This window comes from Natator depressus, chromosome 4 (assembly GCF_965152275.1).
Source record: "Natator depressus isolate rNatDep1 chromosome 4, rNatDep2.hap1, whole genome shotgun sequence".
Lineage (NCBI taxonomy): Eukaryota > Metazoa > Chordata > Testudines > Cheloniidae > Natator > Natator depressus.
The window spans coordinates 113,793,997-113,814,128 of record NC_134237.1 but is presented as its reverse complement, the minus strand read 5'-3'; the positions used below and the strand labels follow the sequence as shown (position 1 = coordinate 113,814,128).

At 42.6% G+C, this 20,132-nt stretch overlaps 1 protein-coding gene across 1 annotated transcript in view; it reads right to left on the bottom strand.

The window, feature by feature from the left end:
• The window catches only part of CLNK (cytokine dependent hematopoietic cell linker), a 103,082-nt gene extending 89,030 nt beyond the window's left edge, over nucleotides 1-14,052 (bottom strand). The window contains exons 1-2 of the mRNA XM_074951674.1: nucleotides 13,996-14,052; nucleotides 2,624-2,674 (exon numbers count right to left, since the gene is read on the bottom strand). Coding sequence (XP_074807775.1) covers nucleotides 2,624-2,634 — 11 coding nt within the window. The 5' untranslated portion in view covers nucleotides 2,635-2,674; nucleotides 13,996-14,052. The remainder of the gene's footprint in view (nucleotides 1-2,623; nucleotides 2,675-13,995) is intronic.
• Between the last annotated feature and the right edge of the window lie 6,080 nt (nucleotides 14,053-20,132).

Sequence of the window (20,132 nt, the reverse complement as noted above, 5' to 3'; positions counted from 1 at the left end):
CCCAATAGCAGCCCACACAATAAATAAAAGCTGGGGTGACTGTAAAGAGAAGTATTCCTATAGGGATAAATCCAGCATTTCTTGTTTACAAAGTGCCTCCCGCTGAAGTGAATGAGAGTTTGGGGAAAACTGGGAATGTAGGACTACACCGGATGCTACTCAATTACAGGCGATTTCACTATTTAAAAAGTTCTTTGTTGGTGGGGGGAATAAACCTCACAGCAAAAATAAAACTATTAATTATCTCACAAGCTTTGGCTACAGGGTAGTGATGCTGATGTACAATCACCTTATTATCACTACACAGATGGAATAAAGACAACACAAACATTGGGATGAGAGATTGCGGGGGCAGGAAGAATGGATTGGAGAATATATACTTCTGTCTTTCTCCAGATCCCCCAGGAGGCAGAGAGAAAGTAGCAGTGACTGCAAGAGCAGTCCAGGCTGGGTCCTCCCCACCCATTTCCCACTTGACTGGCTCTAGGTCCACAGTGGCCTCCATCTCCAGAATCATGTGAGGGTGGCGCTTCTCCCTCCACATGTCCAAGCGGTAGGGTGAGAACAGCAGTGGGCAGAAAAGCAAGCTCCTCTCTTAAGGGCTGGTCCTGCAAATACTTAAGCTTTTTTCCACTTCATCCTCTATGCGTGGAACACTCTTCCTCAGCTAGTCCACGGAGCCATTGCCTTCTATTACGATTCCCACAAAAAGTGAGTCAAAGACATTTATTTATGTAAAAAATATCCTTGCTTCACCACGATGCACATGTGTCTTTGCTGAATAACTATATAATCTTACTGGTGTAGGCCCGGCCTCTCTCTTCCCTCAACTGTACCCTTCTGTTTTGTTGTGTCATTAGGGTCTAGGCCCATAAACCATGTTCTACTGAGGACACTGAGGGCTTGTCTACACTGGCAAGTTTCTGTGCACTAAAGCAGCTTTTTGCGCTCAAACTGCAGACATATACAAACTGCCAACCCACTTTGTGCACAGAAACTCTTCATTTACAACGCTGCAGAAAAAACCACCTCGACGAGAGTCGTAAGGCTATTTGCACAGAGGCTCCAGTGCTCTATTGCCAGTGTAGACACTTGATCGCCCTGTAATTGGCCTCTGAAGCTGTGCCATAATGCCTCAGGTGACCACTCTGCTCATTGTTTTGAACTCGACTTCCCTGGAGACATGCACCCCTTTCAAAGCACCGTTTCTGACAGCTGTTGTGTGCTGTGCTGATCTGCTCCGGGACACAACGCGAACCATTAATGTGGAAGCTCGTGCTGTTGAACACAGAGTGTTAAGGAAAAGTTAGCATATGTGCATATGTGACTCCATTTTGGTTTGGAGTCTAAAAGCAAACAATCATGCACCAGGAGGAGTGTTCCTTAGCTACTGCATTCCTGTGAAACCCCCCCCCACCTTATTTCCAGCCTGTCTCGACTCCCAGTTTCTGTTCTTTGTCTGTTCCTAACTTCCTGCCTCCTGGCCTTGATGTGAGCCTCCCATCCTGATAAGAAAGGCTACTGGTGCATTGCTTTAGGACCATGTTGTGTAGCTGAAGTAATGGTTTAGCACGGGGGATGCACTTAGCAGGGATAGGTGGTGGTTAAGCGAAGGGTTTGTCTATTGGCTAAGGTTTCCGATGCACGAGGGCAACATGCTTTGCTAAAAGGTATATAATCTCTGTATAACCTGCATTCGGGTTCCCCTCCTGATTAGCCCGGGGGCACCACGCTCGAGCGTAATAAACTTAGTATCTTTGGGAACTCTGCAGTTGTGGACTTTGTTCGTGTGCCTCAGCCTAGACTCGAACTGTGCGTGACCTATTGGGTATAATTCGCAGCAGTTTGTGTGCATGACCTGTCAGGTATAATTTGCAGCAGTTTATGTGCGTGACCAATTAGGTATAATTCGTAACAAGAGGCAGGTGTCCATGAGAGAGAGAGGTATCTGAGAGAGAGAGCCGAGGCGGGGACTGGTGGCCGGGTTTCCCCCTCCCCCTGCCTCAGGACTGGTTGCTTCCTGCTGCTGTCTGAACTTACAAGACAGCATGCTGACACACTCTCCATCCCCCAAAGCACACTGCCTCTCTCCTCCCCTTCCATACACACACACTCTCCCTGTCACACACTCTGCCCCGCCCCATCACTTCAGTTGAAAAGCAGCTGGCAATGTAGTAGGATGCCCATGGAACAATGGGATTAGAAAACCTGCATCATGTGATGCTTTGCCTGCCCCATGAGGCATTGCAAACCCTTCCCAAAGCACCCTGCGGCCAGTTGTACAGTGGGATAGCTACCACAATGCATGGCTGTCTTTGCCATTGCAAGAGCTGCTAATGTAGATGTGCTCCAGCGTCACAAGGAGCACAGTGTGGACACGCAACAGCAGTTTAATTCCAGTGCTTTTATAAAAGTGGTATAACTTGTGGCGCAGAAACTTGCCAGTGTAGACGTACCCTTACTCGCATGCTTAAGGGTTTGCAGGAAGGGGACATTTGATTGTAAGCTCTTGTAGGGAGATCCCATGTCTCCTTACCTCTACTGTGACGCAGTCAGTACCATGAAATTACGAATGAATGCAATGACAATGACAGGATGATAAATGTCACATTACAGTACTTACTCTCTATTCATGATTCTAGGCACCCGTTTAATACAAAATCTTCTGGTCAGTCTGTGAAGAGAAAGTCCGGTGTGAACATGAGGAAATTATTTATCTAGGTCTTTAAAAATGACAAGCTAGCTGACATATTACCATTGAATGTTGTTTTAACTTGATCAAGGGACCAATCCTACAGCTCTCTTGTAAGCAGAACTCCCCTTGAAATCAGTGGGAGTTTAGTGTAAGCAAGGGCTGCAGCAATGGGCCCTACATAATGTTAGAATAAAGCTTTTCATTTAACTAGACAGGTTCTTAATTCAAAATGTCATTATTTTTAAAGCAGAAGGGATTGTTTTGTTTTTCAGGGAGCATCTGTTTCTGGGATGTTTTGATCATTACTGCAGGGAGCAGCAGGTGGACATTAAGGGCCATGTTTTCAAAGGTGGCCTTAATAAGTTCTCCATTTGTGCTTTTGCAGTTTAGCACCCATGCACATACTGTGCTAGCATTACCATCTGTGTGCACAGGTGATGGGGATCATGTGTACAATTCCACGTGGATTTTTGGTAAGCGGGGGAAGAAGTGTAAATCTTATCAACTGTGTTTGAACTTCATGAGTATCTTTCAAAACTGTACAGTGGTAAGTGCTGCCAAACAACATGTGCAGGTGTATGTGTCTGTGAAGTTGCTCATTCATACAGGAGAGGCTCTTTTTGGGTTTTTTCGTTTACATTTGGCTCCAAATACTTGCTGATTTGGCTCTTAAACTTGCTGATGCTAAAAACCAGTTGGAAGTTGTCAGTCAGCTATTAAATTGCAATCTCCTTTATGCTGATGACTATCAGTGTAGCTTTGCATCCCACTAATCTCTTCCTGGCTCACTGGTATTTCTCATGGATGCCTCACCATCCCTTAATCTAAACACAGCCAAACAATGAACTTCTAAACTTTCCATCTCACCCTCTCTCAGTTTCACAACCTGGCCTTATCCACAACCTCTCCATTTTCTTCTCTCTTCAGGGCTCTTGTCAAATTGTTGCTTCTCCTCCATAACATTCTAAAACTCATTCTACTGCTCTGTTCCCACTGCCAAAAATCTGGGTCACACCACAGTTATCTCTCACACACCTGAATTAAATTAAGCTCCTCTTCAATCAAGTGAACTCTGAGCATGTCAACAGGCTCCTCTAGCTCACTGTCTCTTTCCACAGAATATCTTTAAAGCTCTGAGCAGTCCTCCCCCACCAGTTCTCATCTCTAATCACTTCATGTCTGCACTGCACTCAGTCTTTCCTCCTCCCATTGTCTCCTTCGTGTTTTTTTTCACTCTTTTCTCTGTGGTGTATTGAAGACTCTGTTGAAATTGCAAGCGATCACTGTAAGAGTGGGTGGTTTCCTAATATTGCTGGCATGCTGGGTGCCTTTGGAAGGAAGTATACAATCAGAGTCATTCTGGGGAAAAAGTCAGCCTATGGGAAGGTGAGGTGAGTTGTGCCTTTCCGTGTTAGGGAGCAGCCTGCTGTGTGTGTCTCTCTGTTTTGGAGGTTCTTGGGTGTTATCCTTCTGAATTCTAAGAAATAGTGTTATGCTGCAACCTTCCATCAAGAGTATTTGTTTTTATCTTACTTCTCTGTGTTTATGCTATGAACATAACTTTCTCCTAATGCCTGGAATGACATTCCTCTTCCTGTTACAAAGCATCCCCATTCTCCTCCATTTCCCTCCTCAAAGCACTCTTGTTTTCAATCATGGACTTCCACACACTATATAAAATGAGCCAAAATTTAATTTTTGGATTAGGATTATCAGGAATGAGGATTTACAGCTGTGCTTGCACAACCTCCAGCCAGCTGAGGAGCACACCTGAGGTGTAGCAGGGGTGACTGGCCTAGGAAATTAGCAAGTCTGCTCTTAACCCAACTGATGTCTGGCTGCTCAATATACATGCCCACAGGTGCATTTTTTCCAGTGCCTGCCTTGTTCTCAGCCTTGCTCCTGTCCTGCCCTGTCTACTCCAGCCCTGCTTTCCTACTGGCTTCCTGGCTCCTGCACCAATCACTAGGCCTGATAACCTGCATCCCAGGTTGTGACAACGATAAGGCCACAGAAGTACCTGAATGAATAGCGGTATTGGCTACTGCTATTCTTTGTCTATATAACCCCTTTAAGTTTCTACAAGAAACATGCCTCACTTTTCCATACAGTTAGAGACCCATTGCACATGCATGGTACTGCATTGTTTTTGCTATGGGGTCAATGGGCAAAGTCAGGAATGAGTAGGAGGAGGAATCTGTCAGTCATGTACATATTTATGGGCTATCTCTGAGTTGTCTGCCTTTATTGTACAATTTCTTGACCTTTTCTTTTTAAATTTGCATTGAAGACATTCTGGTACCTCCCCATAAAAAATTTCTAAGCTTTCCATTCAAAGAGAAATTGTTCATATACTTTTCTTTTCCTAATTTTAATTGTAGCCCACTGATATTTGTATGGAAACAAAAGTTTTGATCTGTAAAATCCACCCACTCCTGCTGTTTGCTGTGTGCAGATTAATTTAGTTAATGTTTGTACAGTTCTTGATAGATTTAAAGCATTATTATTATTCCTCACCTGAAGTCACAGTCATCTGTTTGTGACAGCACAACTAGTTGGCTGTGGCTTGTGATTCATTGGAGGTGCACCAGGAGCAAATGAGCCTTTAATTACGAAAGATCATGGTTTCCTATACATCTTTTATAATGAAGAAGAAAATAACCCAGGAAATATATAATATACCAACATATTTGTGTATGAATGAAATGTTTTTCAAAATTTCCTCATGAGGTGTCAGTTTCTCTCTAATAATAATTCAGCAAGACCGACATTTAATAAAAAAATGTTTTTTGGGTGTCTCAGTTTGAACACCTTAAAGGGGCCTGATTTTGAGAGGGCAGATACTCAGCATTTTCTGAAAATCAGGCCCCATCAAGTCACATACTAGGGGCCCAAAATCATTAGTCACTTATAAAAATTTAGGCCTATAGTTCTTCTGTGAAAGATTTGTTTTCACTGTTAATCTGATGCTGAGACTATTAAAGGGATAACAGCAAGGATGGAGCAACTCATACTGTATAGACAACATACAGACGTGCAGTTTTGCAAGCTCTGACTTAGCACGTCTCATGGTATTAGGTGTTCTTAAAGCTGCAGCTTCTGGAGCCATGTATTACATGAGAATCTATTTCCTTTCTTTTCTGTTTCTAGACCTCATGGAAATGTGAAAACTTGAAAATGTGAACTGTAAAAGCTCAAAAGGCAGAGGAGAAATCAGAGGACCCCCAAATCTCATGATTTTTGGGGAGGGAGCATCCTGAATTTGAATGCTTGGTGTTTGGCAGTATGGGATATGATAGATGAGATAGGGACAAAGATATGGAAACACCAGTAGAACTCCAGTGAGAGTGAGAGCTGAGATAGGATTTGGCTGCATACTCAACTTATTTGTAGAAATGGTGCCACTGCAGTCAAAAGATTTAGTCAGGAGAATAAACCAAGCAGGAATTGGCCTATAGTGGAGAACTGGCATGATGCAAACTTCCCCAGTACTCTAATAAACCACACTTATGGCATTCCAGGCCCACTGAGCTCAGACTCCTACCTTTTGCAGCATCATATCAGGCACTTAGAAACTATGTTGATGTCTTTTGAAACTACATAGAAGAAATAATTTGACTTGTAATTTGGAGACACATCTATTAGGAACGAATTAGAGACCATTGGATTATTTTTACGAGTGACTTGATCTAAATTTACAATTTTGGTTCTCAGTCTAGTGGAATAAACCACTGCACCAACTAGCCCTGCCCACCTTTGCTTGCTAGAGGGAAAGAGAAGGAAGAGGACAGGTTACAAGTAAGACAAATCTCTAGATAGCTATTTAGCTTGCTTATGTTAATAAAAATGGAAAGACCCGGAGTCTGAAAAATGCTTTGTCAGGAAAAAAAACTTTTTCAAGAGGAAAAAAGAATTATTACAACTTTTGCCCTTGTCCTTGCACACCTTCTTGTTTTCTGAGTACTAGATAAATCCAAAGACGGTTTTATTGTACTGTTGTGACTCAAGCCTGGAATCTAATTTCTAGTTGGTTTCTTCTCTCTTATTGTTTTAGGAATGAGTCACCCAGCTGAAATTTCATTCCCTAAGATGTTGATCCTATGGGAATGAATGGATGTCACATCACTAGAGCACCACATTCAACTGGAGCTGAAAAGTAGGATAAGTCTTCAATAAGATAGAGAAAAACCTTCTTTAATAAAAAACCCTGCAATAATAATTGTTCTTATTATTACTATTGTAGTAGCATTAGGACCCTCAACCAAGAGAAGTGTCCCATTGTGCTAGGTGCTGTATAAACACATAGTAAGAAAGAGAGACCCTGCACAGTCTTAATAATCAGCAAAATCTTATTGCTCCTTGAGTGACTTATGGCTCTTTAAATTAAACTGTGTAAACAGTTTTGAAAAAGTGTACTGAAGTGTCACTAGGGAATGGTCAGGAATTGGGCCACAGCTAACTTTTATGTGAGGCTAGGCTGTTCTCAGTGGTGGCAGATGACAGAACAAGAAGCAACGGTCTCAAATTGCAGTGGGGGAGGTCTAGGTTGGATTTTAGGAAAAACTATTTCACTAAGAGGGTGGTGAAGCCCTGAAACGGGTTACCTCGGGATGTGGTGGCATCTCCATCCTTAGAGGTTTTTAAGGCCCGGCTTGACAAAGCCCTGGCTGGGATGATTTAGTTGGTGTTGGTCCTCCTTTGAGCAGGGGGTTGGACTAGATGACCTCCTGAGGTCTCTTCCAACCGTAATATTCTACGATTCTTTGATTCTGTGTATTGGTGGAGAAACACCTATAGCCAATCTCTAAAGCATTGTCCAAACATACCAGCCAAGTTGCAATTAGCAATTTTCCAGGAACTCAAAGCAGAATTAATCAATTTTTTTTTTCAAAGCTAGACACTTTGAAATGTCAAATTAAAAAACAATTGGGGGGGGGGGAGTTGCAAAAATGTTCACAATTATTTTCCCTTTCCTTTGACCAGCCCACCCAATTACGTTAAATGGAGCAGCTAGTATCATAGACTATCATGGTTGGAAGGGACCTCAGGAGGTCATCTAGTCCAAACCCCTCCTCAAAGCAGGACCAATCTCCAAATGGCCCCCTCAAGGATTGAACTCACAACGCTGGGTTTAGCAGGCCAATGCTCAAACCACCAAGTTATCCTTCCTTGTTAATATGGAGTGGCAGCTCAAGAAATTTTCAAACCAGAAGCATAATGTGCTTCACCTCGAATTTTCCTTCAGTTGTCTGGCTGCCTGGATCAAGATGGAGCACTGCACTTGGACCTGCAGTCTCCATGGATTGAACCGCTCTGTTAAAGCACAGACACAGGTGTTTCATTGTACAACTTGGTGAGCACATTTTCTGCCCATGTGCATGTTAGTTTTTAATCTTTGTTTTAATGCTCTTGAAATTTGATTGGATGGATAATCTCAAATATCCTTACTCTTTGCCAAATAAACCACTCTCTTGCAACTCCAGTACACACACAAATCCTCAAGGAGTCCTTATTCAGACACACTCCCAGTGAACTCAATGAGAAGTCTGGCCAAGGACAGACTAAATAATCTGTCCCTCGGTTGCCTTCAAATAACTATCTTCAACCCTGTTTTTAACATCAGAGCCCACAGTAACAACTAAAATAACATGCCTAAATGTAGCCTGACTATTAATTAGAGATGACAACAGCGTAGAGGCAGTGGGTAAAATTTTATATGGACCCATTCAGCTCCATTGCCTGGCTTATATATTTTTTTATTGTAGAGTTTTAATGGAAAGAATTGGAAGTTGTATTAAGCAGTACTATATGCCTGACACAGAAAATCTATCACAGGCCTTGACTCCAATCAAGGTGCATGGAATGTAAGTCAGCATAGTATTTGACCCTGCCACTGTCGCCCTTTCATATCTCATATAGAAAAGTTCTACCGTATCAAGTCACAGATGGTAGAATGTAGTAGGAGAAGGATCACTTTTAGATAGTGGAAAAAACATAGATGTTCTATCAATTGCCACATGGGGTAGAAATTTCTTCCCATAACAACGGAAAAAAGTCACATGCAGAAGAGACAAGCTGTAGAACTTGTTTCTCTGGCTGAAATGAACCCGGTCTGTTTGTCTCTAATTTGGTTCTGGCATAATTAGCACACTGCTCAATTCATTTTAGTAACATGTTCATTTGATTCTTCCACTTGCTAGCAATGCAGCCAGAAGCAACATATTACCAAGATGAATATATTAGTATATAATTGATAGGAGCTCCCACCAACATTTTTAAGTAAAGCTGTTTGTTGATTTAATAAAATCCTGATGTGGGGTAACTCAATTTAACTTTACAATACAGTCCTCTTTTAACACATCGCTTTGCAAAGAAATATAAATTAGCAACGAAATCGACACATGCAGAGAACTTAACGGAAAAGGTCTAATATTTCAGTTGATTGGAAGTGGTTACATTGATTGTCCAGTTGAAGAAGGGACTGAAAATGATTTAAAAATGCTGACGCCTGGAGGTTTATCACTGCAGCTGTCTTGCATATGGCAGACTACGCACAGTTAGCATTTACATACCGTACAATCTTTTTTTGCCTCAAGTAGCATGAGAAGTTTGTCAGGGAAGGAACAGGCCGGGTACCATAAATCATTCCCATGTTTAAAACGCCTGTTTGGAGGAGAAGCTTGTTCAAAAGCAAAAGAGTTTAGGCAGAAATAAGAGTTATTCATGTAGGTTTACCTGAAGATATGTGTGATCTGAGGCAGCAAAGCTCTGAGATGCTGTTTCCTATGAAGCAAATTCTGTGCACCATTGCTAGATGCTTTACAGAGCTGAATGGGTTTCAGTGTTATTTCTTCAGTATCAGCAATACTGAGAAATCTCCTTTGGAGAATGTTGTCTGATTTCCTGTAAAGGGCTGCCACAGGCCCAGCCACCAATCAGCAGTATGAGCTTTGACCGGTGAATACCTATTATTTCTCTTCTCTGAGTCTTCCTTGAACAGAGAGAAAAGTAAGCACACAGCTCTTACCTCCTTTGTGCTGCACTTAACAATTCTACCCCAATGTCTGCTTTTCAAAGAGCAGCAAGTCTTAGCATGAAAGAGATGAACTTCTTTTGCCAGATATCTTTTTCAGTTTAAGAAAAAAAATGGTTATCCGCTGAATTTAAACTTTCTCCTACCTTCTCTGTCTGATCAAACGGTTTATAGAATTGTTTTAAGATATGTCTAAATATTTTAATCACTTTGTTCTCAAAAGAAATGAATACACTGGAGGGAAAATAAATTAATTCTGCTCTCAAGTGACATGGGATCTCTATAGATTTCTCTAGCAATGTGTGAGAGGAGAATTTGGCTGCATGTACTTAACTAGGAAATATTTTGCCTTATCGTCACAGCTGTTTTAAAACCAATACAGGGGAAAAAACAGATATTGTTTGCATCCAGAGCAGGTTGGACAAAAAAAAATTTCCACAGAAAATTTGGGCTCTATGGGGAGGAAAGGCAGTTCATCATGAGAGTCCATGGCCACAGTACCGCACAGAACAGGGGTGGGCAAACTTTTTGGCCCAAAGGCCACATGTGGGTATGGAAATTGTATAGTGGGCATTCATGAATTTGGCAAAAATTTGGCAGGAGGGCTCCAACTGGGGTGCAGGATCTGGGGTGGGGCCAGAAATGAGGAGTTCAGGGTGCAGGAGGGGGCTCCGGGCTGGGGCAGTGGGTTGGGGGCTGTGGGGAGGGTGGGCGCTACACCTGGGGGTGCGGGCTCTGGGGTGAGGCTGGGGATGAGGGGTTGGGGGTGCAGGAGGGTGCTCTGGAATGGGACTGAGGGGTTCAGAGGGTGGGAGGGGGATCAGGGCTTGGGGTTGGGATGCAGGAAGGGGTCGGGGTGTAGGCTCCAGGCGGCACTTACCTCAAGCAGCTCCTAGATGCAGTGGCATGTCCCCCCTCTGGCTCCTACGCAGAGGCATGGCCAGGCAGCTCTGCATGCTGCCCTGTCCACAGGCGCTGGTTCCCGGCCGATGGGAGCTGTGGGGGCGGCGCTTGGGGCGGGGGAAAGGTGTGGCGCCCCCTGGCTGCCCCTACACATAGGAGCCAGAACGGGGATGTGCCTCTGCTTCCAGGAGCCGTGAAGAGCAAAGTCTGAAGGGCCGGATGTGGCCCCCGGGCCGTAGTTTGCCCACCCCTGTCATAGAAGATATGTAGTCCAGCTGGGTTATACTACCACATTGCCTTCTCTAATATAAACAACAGAAACAGGTATTGATATAAAAAAACAAAACCAAACAAAACCCTACCAAAACAAGACTCTCCACTGCACATGCTTCTTGTGGATGAGGACGAGAGAACAAACCACATGTGACAGATTGTGTAGTCATGCTGGTTAATGCACTATGGGAAAGCACTCAAATATTACGCCGATGAACGCTGTAAAATCTATATAGATTAGAATGGAGGAGAGTGGGGGCATATGGCACCATGAGTGCATTTCTAAATTGAAATATTAATGGTTTTGGGCAAAAAAACCCTGAAGTTTTTGGTTTTGGGGTATTCATTTTTTTTAATGAAAAATCAATATTGTCCATGGCTAGCAAATACTTTGCAAAAAATTAATTTAAGTAAAACCATAATTGTCAGCCAGCCCTATTTATGGCTCTCAAACAGGTGCTTTATTGTAGTTAGTTGGAAGTCATATTACACATAGTGCAATGTGTGTGACATAGAAAATCATGCCCATCACTGTGGTGTCTGGACAGAATTGTAATTACAAAATAAATAAATAAATAAATTGAGGCCCGAACCAAAGTTCATTGAAGTCAGTGGGAATTTTGCCATTGACTTCAATGGGCTTTAGCTAGGGGCCCTAAGTATGAAGACTGTATTTTCTTCCTTTCCCAAGTAAATAGATACTGATTTTCTTCTTCCTTTTCTCTATCCTCCTCCTGCCCCTCCTTGTTACCCCACTCCTGGGAAGTTGTGGGAATGTTAACATGAAGAGACGGGTCTCACAATTTGTTTCAAAAGTGGACAGATGTGAGGGTGTTCAAACATTTTGCAGAAGAGGGTTCCATAACTGTTAGGTAGCTGCTGAGAAGTCCCTTGTACTTCTGGCACACCCTCAGCATGATGAGCTCTGGTGCTCCTGTGGAAGGGAACTGTTGTGCTAGCTCAAGTTCCTGGATAAAGGGATGGTTTCTGAGATAGTCAAGCCCAGTAAATTCAGAACTGAGCTGTGTCACTATTATTCATGTTGTTTGGCTTTTCCTCAATGGCTTGTGTAAAGTTTGCACAGCCAGGCCCAAATGGTTTGAAGATCAAGATTAGGGCCTTAAATTGGATCTTGCATTAGACTAGGGGGGCACTGAAGTGAGGAACACCGGGTGATGACTTCTCATTGCCCTGTGTTAGCTAAATGACAGGGTCCTGCATCTTGTACCATCGGATTCCATAATAGCATTCTCAGACAGGTATAGAGCATTCCAATCATTGATTCTTGAGGTGATGCACATATGGCCATATCTGCATTGGAGTGAAAGGGGTGAAGCCTCCTGCCCTACCAAAGATGGTTGTATTTTTGGCTACTAGAACTATTTGACTATCCAAAAGCAATGAAGAGCCCAGAGGGGTCCCAAGACTGTGATCAGAGAGTAGATGCCTTTGAATGAAAGTGATATAGGTCAGTTCTTCAAAGCATATCTCCTGCTTTCCAACATTCGTTCCAACTTGCCTCAGTGTAGTTTCAGCCAGCTGCTGATTCCACTGGGGCACTGAGTAAGCTGTGAAATAGTGCTCTCTATGTTCAGTGTGAAGAAGATGTAACACAGGGCATCCCTTGAGTATTTATAGCATACAAGACTAGTAGAACCAGAAGTCTCATATAAATGTTGACAAGGAGGGGAATCCTTGGAGGGCTCCACAAAAGAGTGGTCATGAGGCAGAAAAGCATTCATTCCTCTGTGAATCTTTCTGAATGTAAGTATTAGAATCACCTAAGTGTCAGTCTGTCCATTCCTGTTAGGGCTCAGCTGAATCAGTAACCCCCCATGTTCAGCTGTGTCAGAAACAGCTGACAAATCTAACAGTATGAGCATGGATGTTTATCTCCTGTCTAAAGCCAAAGAGAACTTTCCATTCAAAGGAACAGTTTCCTTTGTTGATATGAGAATACGCACAGAATGCCAAACAAGTAACCATTGCCAAGACTCTTTATTTTGTATTTCTGGTATGTGAGAATACTATGCACTATCTTTAATGATTACAGAAATTAAGGGATGTATTTCATGGTTATTATGAACACACAAAGTATTGCACACATAGTACATGCATATTTTAAAATTACCTAATGGCATTAGAGCTGGCAGTCTCCTCAAAAGTGTTCAAAATTATGTGAGATACAAAAATCTACTCAAACACAAAAGACGTAATTTTAACTGGCAGCTTCCCAAGATACAACTGATTTCAAGCCAATTAACTCAACAATGGGATTCTCACAGAGGCTGCACTTGCGATCAGCACAGTTTGCTGCCAGGAAATCTGACTTGAATCAGATGAAAGTTTCTAATACTGATTAAGAAAGGAAACCTTAGAGCTGGGCGAACAGCAAGAATAATAATAATGATATTTTAATTCAGCTAGGTCTGGAAGATGTTTGAAAATATGACCCATATGTTTGTGAACCGAGAATAATAGAAACAGAATATACCTTGCATGAGCGAAACATGCCTTTCTGATTGTTAGGTTTGATATACTACAGCACAAGTCATTTATGGGTTAACCCCTTATATGTTATATGATCATCCCTACCTAATTCATGCTATTAAATGGCATAGACACTGTCCACAGGTGGAATATGTGTTTGTGTGCTGACAGTTTCGGACTTAGGCAAGCCCATTGAACTCAGTGGAAACTCCCATTCACATGAAGGGAGTTTCGATTAGTTCCGTAGATCAGAGTTCTCAAACTTCATTGCACTGTGACCCACTACTGACAACAAAAATTACTGCACGATCCCAGTGTCCTGTATTACTCTGAATTCTAGAGTCTAGAATCAGGGCCGACATTAGGGGGTGGTAAGCAAGGCAATTGCTCTTGGCCCCATTCCACAGAGGGGCCAAGTTGCTCATGTGTTGGCATCTGCTCCGGGCTGTGGGGCGCGGGCTTCAGCTTCCGCCCCTGGCAGCAGGGATTCTAACAAAAGCCCTGGTGACCCCATGAAAAGAAACTCACAACCCACGTTGGGGTCGTGACCCCCAGTTTAAGAACTGCTGCCATAGATGTAATACTGATACCTCTAACTTACCAGCTGCTGGAGCCTTTCCCTGTAGCAAGGTTGAGCCTTTCCCGCTGCCAGAGTCTCTCCCTACAGCAGGGGAATGGCTCTATGAGCAAGGGGGCGGTTCTGCCAACCTTTCCCTGCTGCTGGGAACTTTCGCTGAAGCAGGGAAATGACAAAGCCTTTCCCCGATGTCGGAGACTTTTCCAGCTAAAAATAGCAGCATAGTCAGGGAGACCCCCTACATGGCTTTCCATTCACCCAAACTGCATGTGCTTGAGTACGTACCCACACCCTTCAGGCATGTCTTTACTCAACTCGCCTAAACAGTATCTCACTATCTCCATTGCTATTTATATCTATGCTGGGGGGGCTCATACACTACTTGCCACTGAAAGAAGCATGCAGCGTAGACGCACTCCTGCTTCCATTCCAGACTCTGGAGTGGGGTGTACTCTAATAGGTACAGTCATTTCTGCTTATTATGCCCCTCCCCTCAGATTGACCCCTTCTGTCCTGTTTGCCCAATCTGTCCCTGGTCCTGTCCCTGACCTGTCTCTCTTCCCCACCTGTAACCTGGTTGTGGTGAATGCTATGGGGCCTCACATTGTAACTTCGGTTTCCACAAACAGAGGGGGTAGGGATCCATCAGATCTTGATCTTAGAAGGTGATCTGCTTCTATAGCATCATTCTCCTTTTCTACCAATCTCACTGATACCCTTCTGTGGGGTTTAGGATTCATATGTGAGAAGGAATCAGGCTGGGGGTGTGTTGGCATCTCTTTCCACTTGCTGCATGGAACTTCAGGGGAGAAAGATAATGCTAACTTGTTCAGCATTAGCATACTCACTCTCTCCTCCAGGCTGTTGAATCTTCCATGCTGTTGAATCTATCTCCTTAAAGGGGTCTCTGGATGCTGTGACTGGTGGAGGGGTGAGTGGGATTACGAGATGCTAAAGATGGCCCTGGCTTCCAGTGATATCTGCCTGGATCCTGGAGCTCTCCTGTTTTGTGAGATGCAGGTCCCCTATTTCAGTATATAAGCGCCTGTATGTGGATACAAGCAAATCTCAACTCCTAATTCAAAGTCACATCCAAAATACATTAAATCTTGACTTGTACAGAGCTGTTTATTATTTTCAGGTAATTATTGATGTAGGCGCCAGGAAACAAGCTTATCAAAATGTTGCATTCAGAAATAGCATCTCTTACAGGATCCAAAACTCCCATAGATTTCAGTGAGCCTAGAAGTTGGCCCACAGCAAATAATTCAGATAAAAGATGTTTTGGAAACCTGTAAAGAACTGAACAAAGTTAACATTGCCTCCCATTAAAACCGTAAGGAGACATCTCAGCAGCTAGCCTTTAGTTTTATTTTTTCAGCTAATTAAATCCCATACTGCAGAGTAATCGCATGGTGCCAGTTTCTGCTCACTGTGACACCCTAGCCTTCACCCTGCTGAGGATGGAATAAAGGAAACTAATAATATTATTTTCTTGTGCTCCTCCATCTGTCTGTCTGTATCCACAGGTTGTTTCTTGTTTTATATTTAGATTTTAAGCTTTTAGAATACAATAGAAATAAATAATAATAAAGAAAGCACAAAAGCCCAGCAATGGCATGTGCAAAAACCTGGTTACATTTTGTACCATTAGAAATAAAAAATTTCAAAAGGCTCAGATAATTTTATTTAGATTCCTTAGCATATTTACTAATTTACTTCGGTTAAAAAAAATCATATTAGCCACTGGGCAAATTCCTTCCGTCTTCACTCAGACAAGTGTCCCATTGAGATAGGTGGGAATTTTGCCTGATGGACATCATCCTGTGAGGTGCTAAGCATCCTTAACTCCTATAGACTTTCTGGGTCCTGAGTAAAGTCTGCAATATTTTTAAATAATACCTCCTCTAAATGTAGTTATTGTCACTTCTCCTCCTGCTTATTCAGCATATTGTAACCCTGTATTAGCTGTGCACATGGTGATTTCAGTTTTACACAGACAACTACAAGATCAAAATTCAGACTAACGGGTGATAATGGTCTGAGTATACATTGCTAGGCTGTGCTAAAGGTGAGGTCAAATTTCTGAAGATTTACTAGTATGAAGAGCTGTAAATGGCTGCCTTAACAAAAGCACTCAACAAAACAGCTGAAGCCAAGCTCTTCCGCAGTAAAACCCAACATGGTAATTTAGGTCAGAGTCTTGTGTGTGGGACACAGTAGTGGTTTGAACTTTATATTTGGTTGTTTAGTTTTTGTGTGTGTGTGTTTTTTTTTTTTAAAGGTAGGATGATTTTTCTCTTTAAAATGTTGTGAGCAAACATAGAGGTTATGAAATCAAGGGACTTTTCACTAGCTAGACCAAATTCTACCTTGATGCACCTGCTGTCTTATTATCATAGCCTTTGATTCTCAATGCACACAAAGCTCTGGTGAGACATTTGAATTCAGCAGCGCCATTACAAGGTGTCTCTAAAGTGGGAGTTGTGTCCACTTTCAATTCTTGCAACTCTCCCTCTGCTGTACTTTCTCATGGGGAACCTGCATGGGGATTTACATGAGAGGTAATGATGTGAGAACACCCCTTCCTAAGAGAGATGCTGCCAGAGGAGAGAGGAAGGTGAGACAACACCGTGTAGAGGCAGCACACTATGAGGAGGGAACTTTCTTCCTCCGTGGATTGGTCTGCAGAGCATGGAAGCTGTATCTGGTGACCCCTCCTTTGTCCCCAAAGACCTCCCCTTTCATGGAAACATTTGTTTTTCTCCAACGGGTTTTACCATGGAGAGTAGGATATAACACATGGTGCTAATTAGGGTGTGATGGCTGCCACCTTGGCTGACATACCAGAGATTGAACTAGGGGATTCCACAGCTAAAAGCACGAGCTGCTCAAGCGTGAACTAAAGCTCCCTTGCAGGTGCAAAATATCCTCTGTAGATCAGGCACCAAGCGGGGGACCTGTAACACATACTATCCATTGGGTTGCAACAGCATAAGAAGTATATGTAATGCAACCCATTATGTCAAACAGTGGTTTTCAGAGTAGAGTCCATGGAACCACTCCTGGTGGCCCATAGAATGAAGTTGTTTGAGAGCTAAACAATGGAAGGATTGGGGTGTTTGAAAGGAAGATGACTCTGTGAGAGGATGTCTCTTTCAAGAAGTAGCCTGCTGAAGGAGAACCTCTGATTTCATAGAATCATAGAATCATAGAATATCAGGGTTGGAAGGGACCCCAGAAGGTCATCTAGTCCAACCCCCTGCTCGAAGCAGGACCAATTCCCAGTTAAATCATCCCAGCCAGGGCTTTGTCAAGCCTGACCTTAAAAACCTCTAAGGAAGGAGATTCTACCACCTCCCTAGGTAACGCATTCCAGTGTTTCACCACCCTCTTAGTGAAAAAGTTTTTCCTAATATCCAATCTAAACCTCCCCCATTGCAACTTGAGACCATTACTCCTCGTTCTGTCATCTGCTACCATTGAGAACAGTCTAGAGCCATCCTCTTTGGAACCCCCTTTCAGGTAGTTGAAAGCAGCTATCAAATCCCCCCTCATTCTTCTCTTCTGCAGACTAAACAATCCCAGCTCCCTCAGCCTCTCCTCATAAGTCATGTGCTCTAGACCCCTAATCATTTTTGTTGCCCTTCGCTGGACTCTCTCCAATTTATCCACATCCTTCTTGTAGTGTGGGGCCCAAAACTGGACACAGTACTCCAGATGAGGCCTCACCAGTGTCGAATAGAGGGGAACGATCACGTCCCTCGATCTGCTCGCTATGCCCCTACTTATACATCCCAAAATGCCATTGGCCTTCTTGGCAACAAGGGCACACTGTTGACTCATATCCAGCTTCTCGTCCACTGTCACCCCTAGGTCCTTTTCCGCAGAACTGCTGCCTAGCCATTCGGTCCCTAGTCTGTAGCGGTGCATTGGATTCTTCCATCCTAAATGCAGGACCCTGCACTTATCCTTATTGAACCTCATCAGATTTCTTTTGGCCCAATCCTCCAATTTGTCTAGGTCCTTCTGTATCCTATCCCTCCCCTCCAGCATATCTACCACTCCTCCCAGTTTAGTATCATCTGCAAATTTGCTGAGAGTGCAATCCACACCATCCTCCAGATCATTTATGAAGATATTGAACAAAACCGGCCCCAGGATTTGATACAATGAACAATGTTACTGGAGAGAGGGTGATCATAGCCCAAATTCAAGTAAATAATTCATTTCACCACAGTTACATATGTGCACAGACCTAATGTGGATAATACCCATTTCTTTAATTTATATTTCAAACAATTATTAGAGCTTCTTGGCACACTTAGGTATTGTAACTTTGTTCCTTTCTTGGGTGGTTAGAACTTCTAAAAGAACATGCACAAATGGTTTCAAATATCACAAGACATTTTTCTGAAATCCTGATTTAGGACCTGACCCAAAGCCCATTGAAGTCACTGGAAAGACTCATTGACTTATATGGGTTTTGCTCAGACTCCACATGGGTGGCTGCTATATACTATATCACAGAATAACTGCAGTTAAACACTTTCCATCACTCTTCCTTGGAAGAATGGAGAGAAACTACTTTGCATTATGGGATTTTATTCTTCTTAATTTTGTGTAATCGAGGTACCATGTTGTTAGGCGCTAAAATAAAGTAATAAGCTGACAGACCTATATGTAGGTAGAGTATATCTATCTCCCAGTGTCTCAGAAGTTCCTTAGGCTTGTATTACAAATGATAAAACAGTATTGTTTAAAACTGTGATCATGTAACAGCTTGTGAATATGACAAGAAGCGTGTGTTTGAATCCACATTCCTTTATTTATTAATATTTCACAAGTTAATGTTTTTCTTTTAAAATAATCCCCCACAGCTTCTAAAATGTTCCCTGTCTGGGAATAGGCCAAGGAAGACGCTCGTCTCAATTGCTCTGTGCACTGGGCTAGAGAGGAAAAACACTCTGTGCAGAGAGGAATGTGCCTTCAGGTGGCAAGACATAGTATATATATATTTTTTTTTCTCCTCCTAGTTTTTTGTTTTGCCCGTTACCTGTGTGTGCAGCCAGGTCACAGTCATAAAAAAACAAACAAACCCAAACCTGTTTTTAAAATGATTTCAAAATGTAGATAAATAAACCTGCTACTCCTGGAATGTTTGGAGTTTGGTGGTAGGAGCTGGAGAATTGGATAATTTGCATTTACAGCTGCCTCTGTATTTTTAAATGCAACCTACTTCACTGTGTTTTCTAAACAACCGTAGCTAAAGAATTTTAGAAAAATAATGAGGCATTGTTGAGCCAACCATGGAAGTGAGCTCAGTGTTCCTGGGGCTAAAAGTTCTGTTTGTAATTCTGCCTGGAATCATTTCTCAGTGGGAAGCTGAATTGAGGAGAATATCTAATAGAAGAGAAAAATAAAGAAAGGAAGTGCATGGAATTGTAAAAGTGAAATAGCAGAAGTTTTAAATACTGTGGTACAGAGAATTCATTGGTCCTAAAATGTAAGTGCATATGAAGTGAATAACAGTGATGGAAATTATCTGTTCCCTGAAAAAATGAGAGACAGAGAAATTTAAGGGGGTGAGAGAGATCAGGAAACAATAAAAATATTAAACTTTTATACCACATCATTCTTATCTGCATTTGTGTAGGGCCCAAAATGCATTCACAGTCCGTGTCCTGAAGGGTTTGTGATCTAAGATCCCAATCCTGAAATCAGATCTGCTTGAGCAGACCCTTCTGACGTCGATGGGTCTCCATGCAGTGGCTTAAGTGTCCACTGTTTGGGAAATGAAACAATTGGCATTGTACAAGCCAGTTAATAATTTATTGTCTAATCCGATAGGCCCCAATTCAGCTAGGCAGTAAGGATAAACTTAAGTGAATAAGCTCTACATATGTTCTTAAGGTCAAGCAGGTACTGAAATGCTTTGCTGGTTAGGGACACAGAGCTGAATCGAGGCCCTAGAAAGGTAGAGTCTTTTGGTGAGAGATGAGCATGTGCCTCAATTATTTGGAAGCATTTTTAGAAGGTTCCGTTACAACAATTTTTAAATGTATGGTCTGCAAAGCTACTCAAATCTTCATTTTCTTCTGGGAAACTGAGATAATTATTTCATTGTTCCAGAAAACGTCCTGTTTGGCTATATACAATAA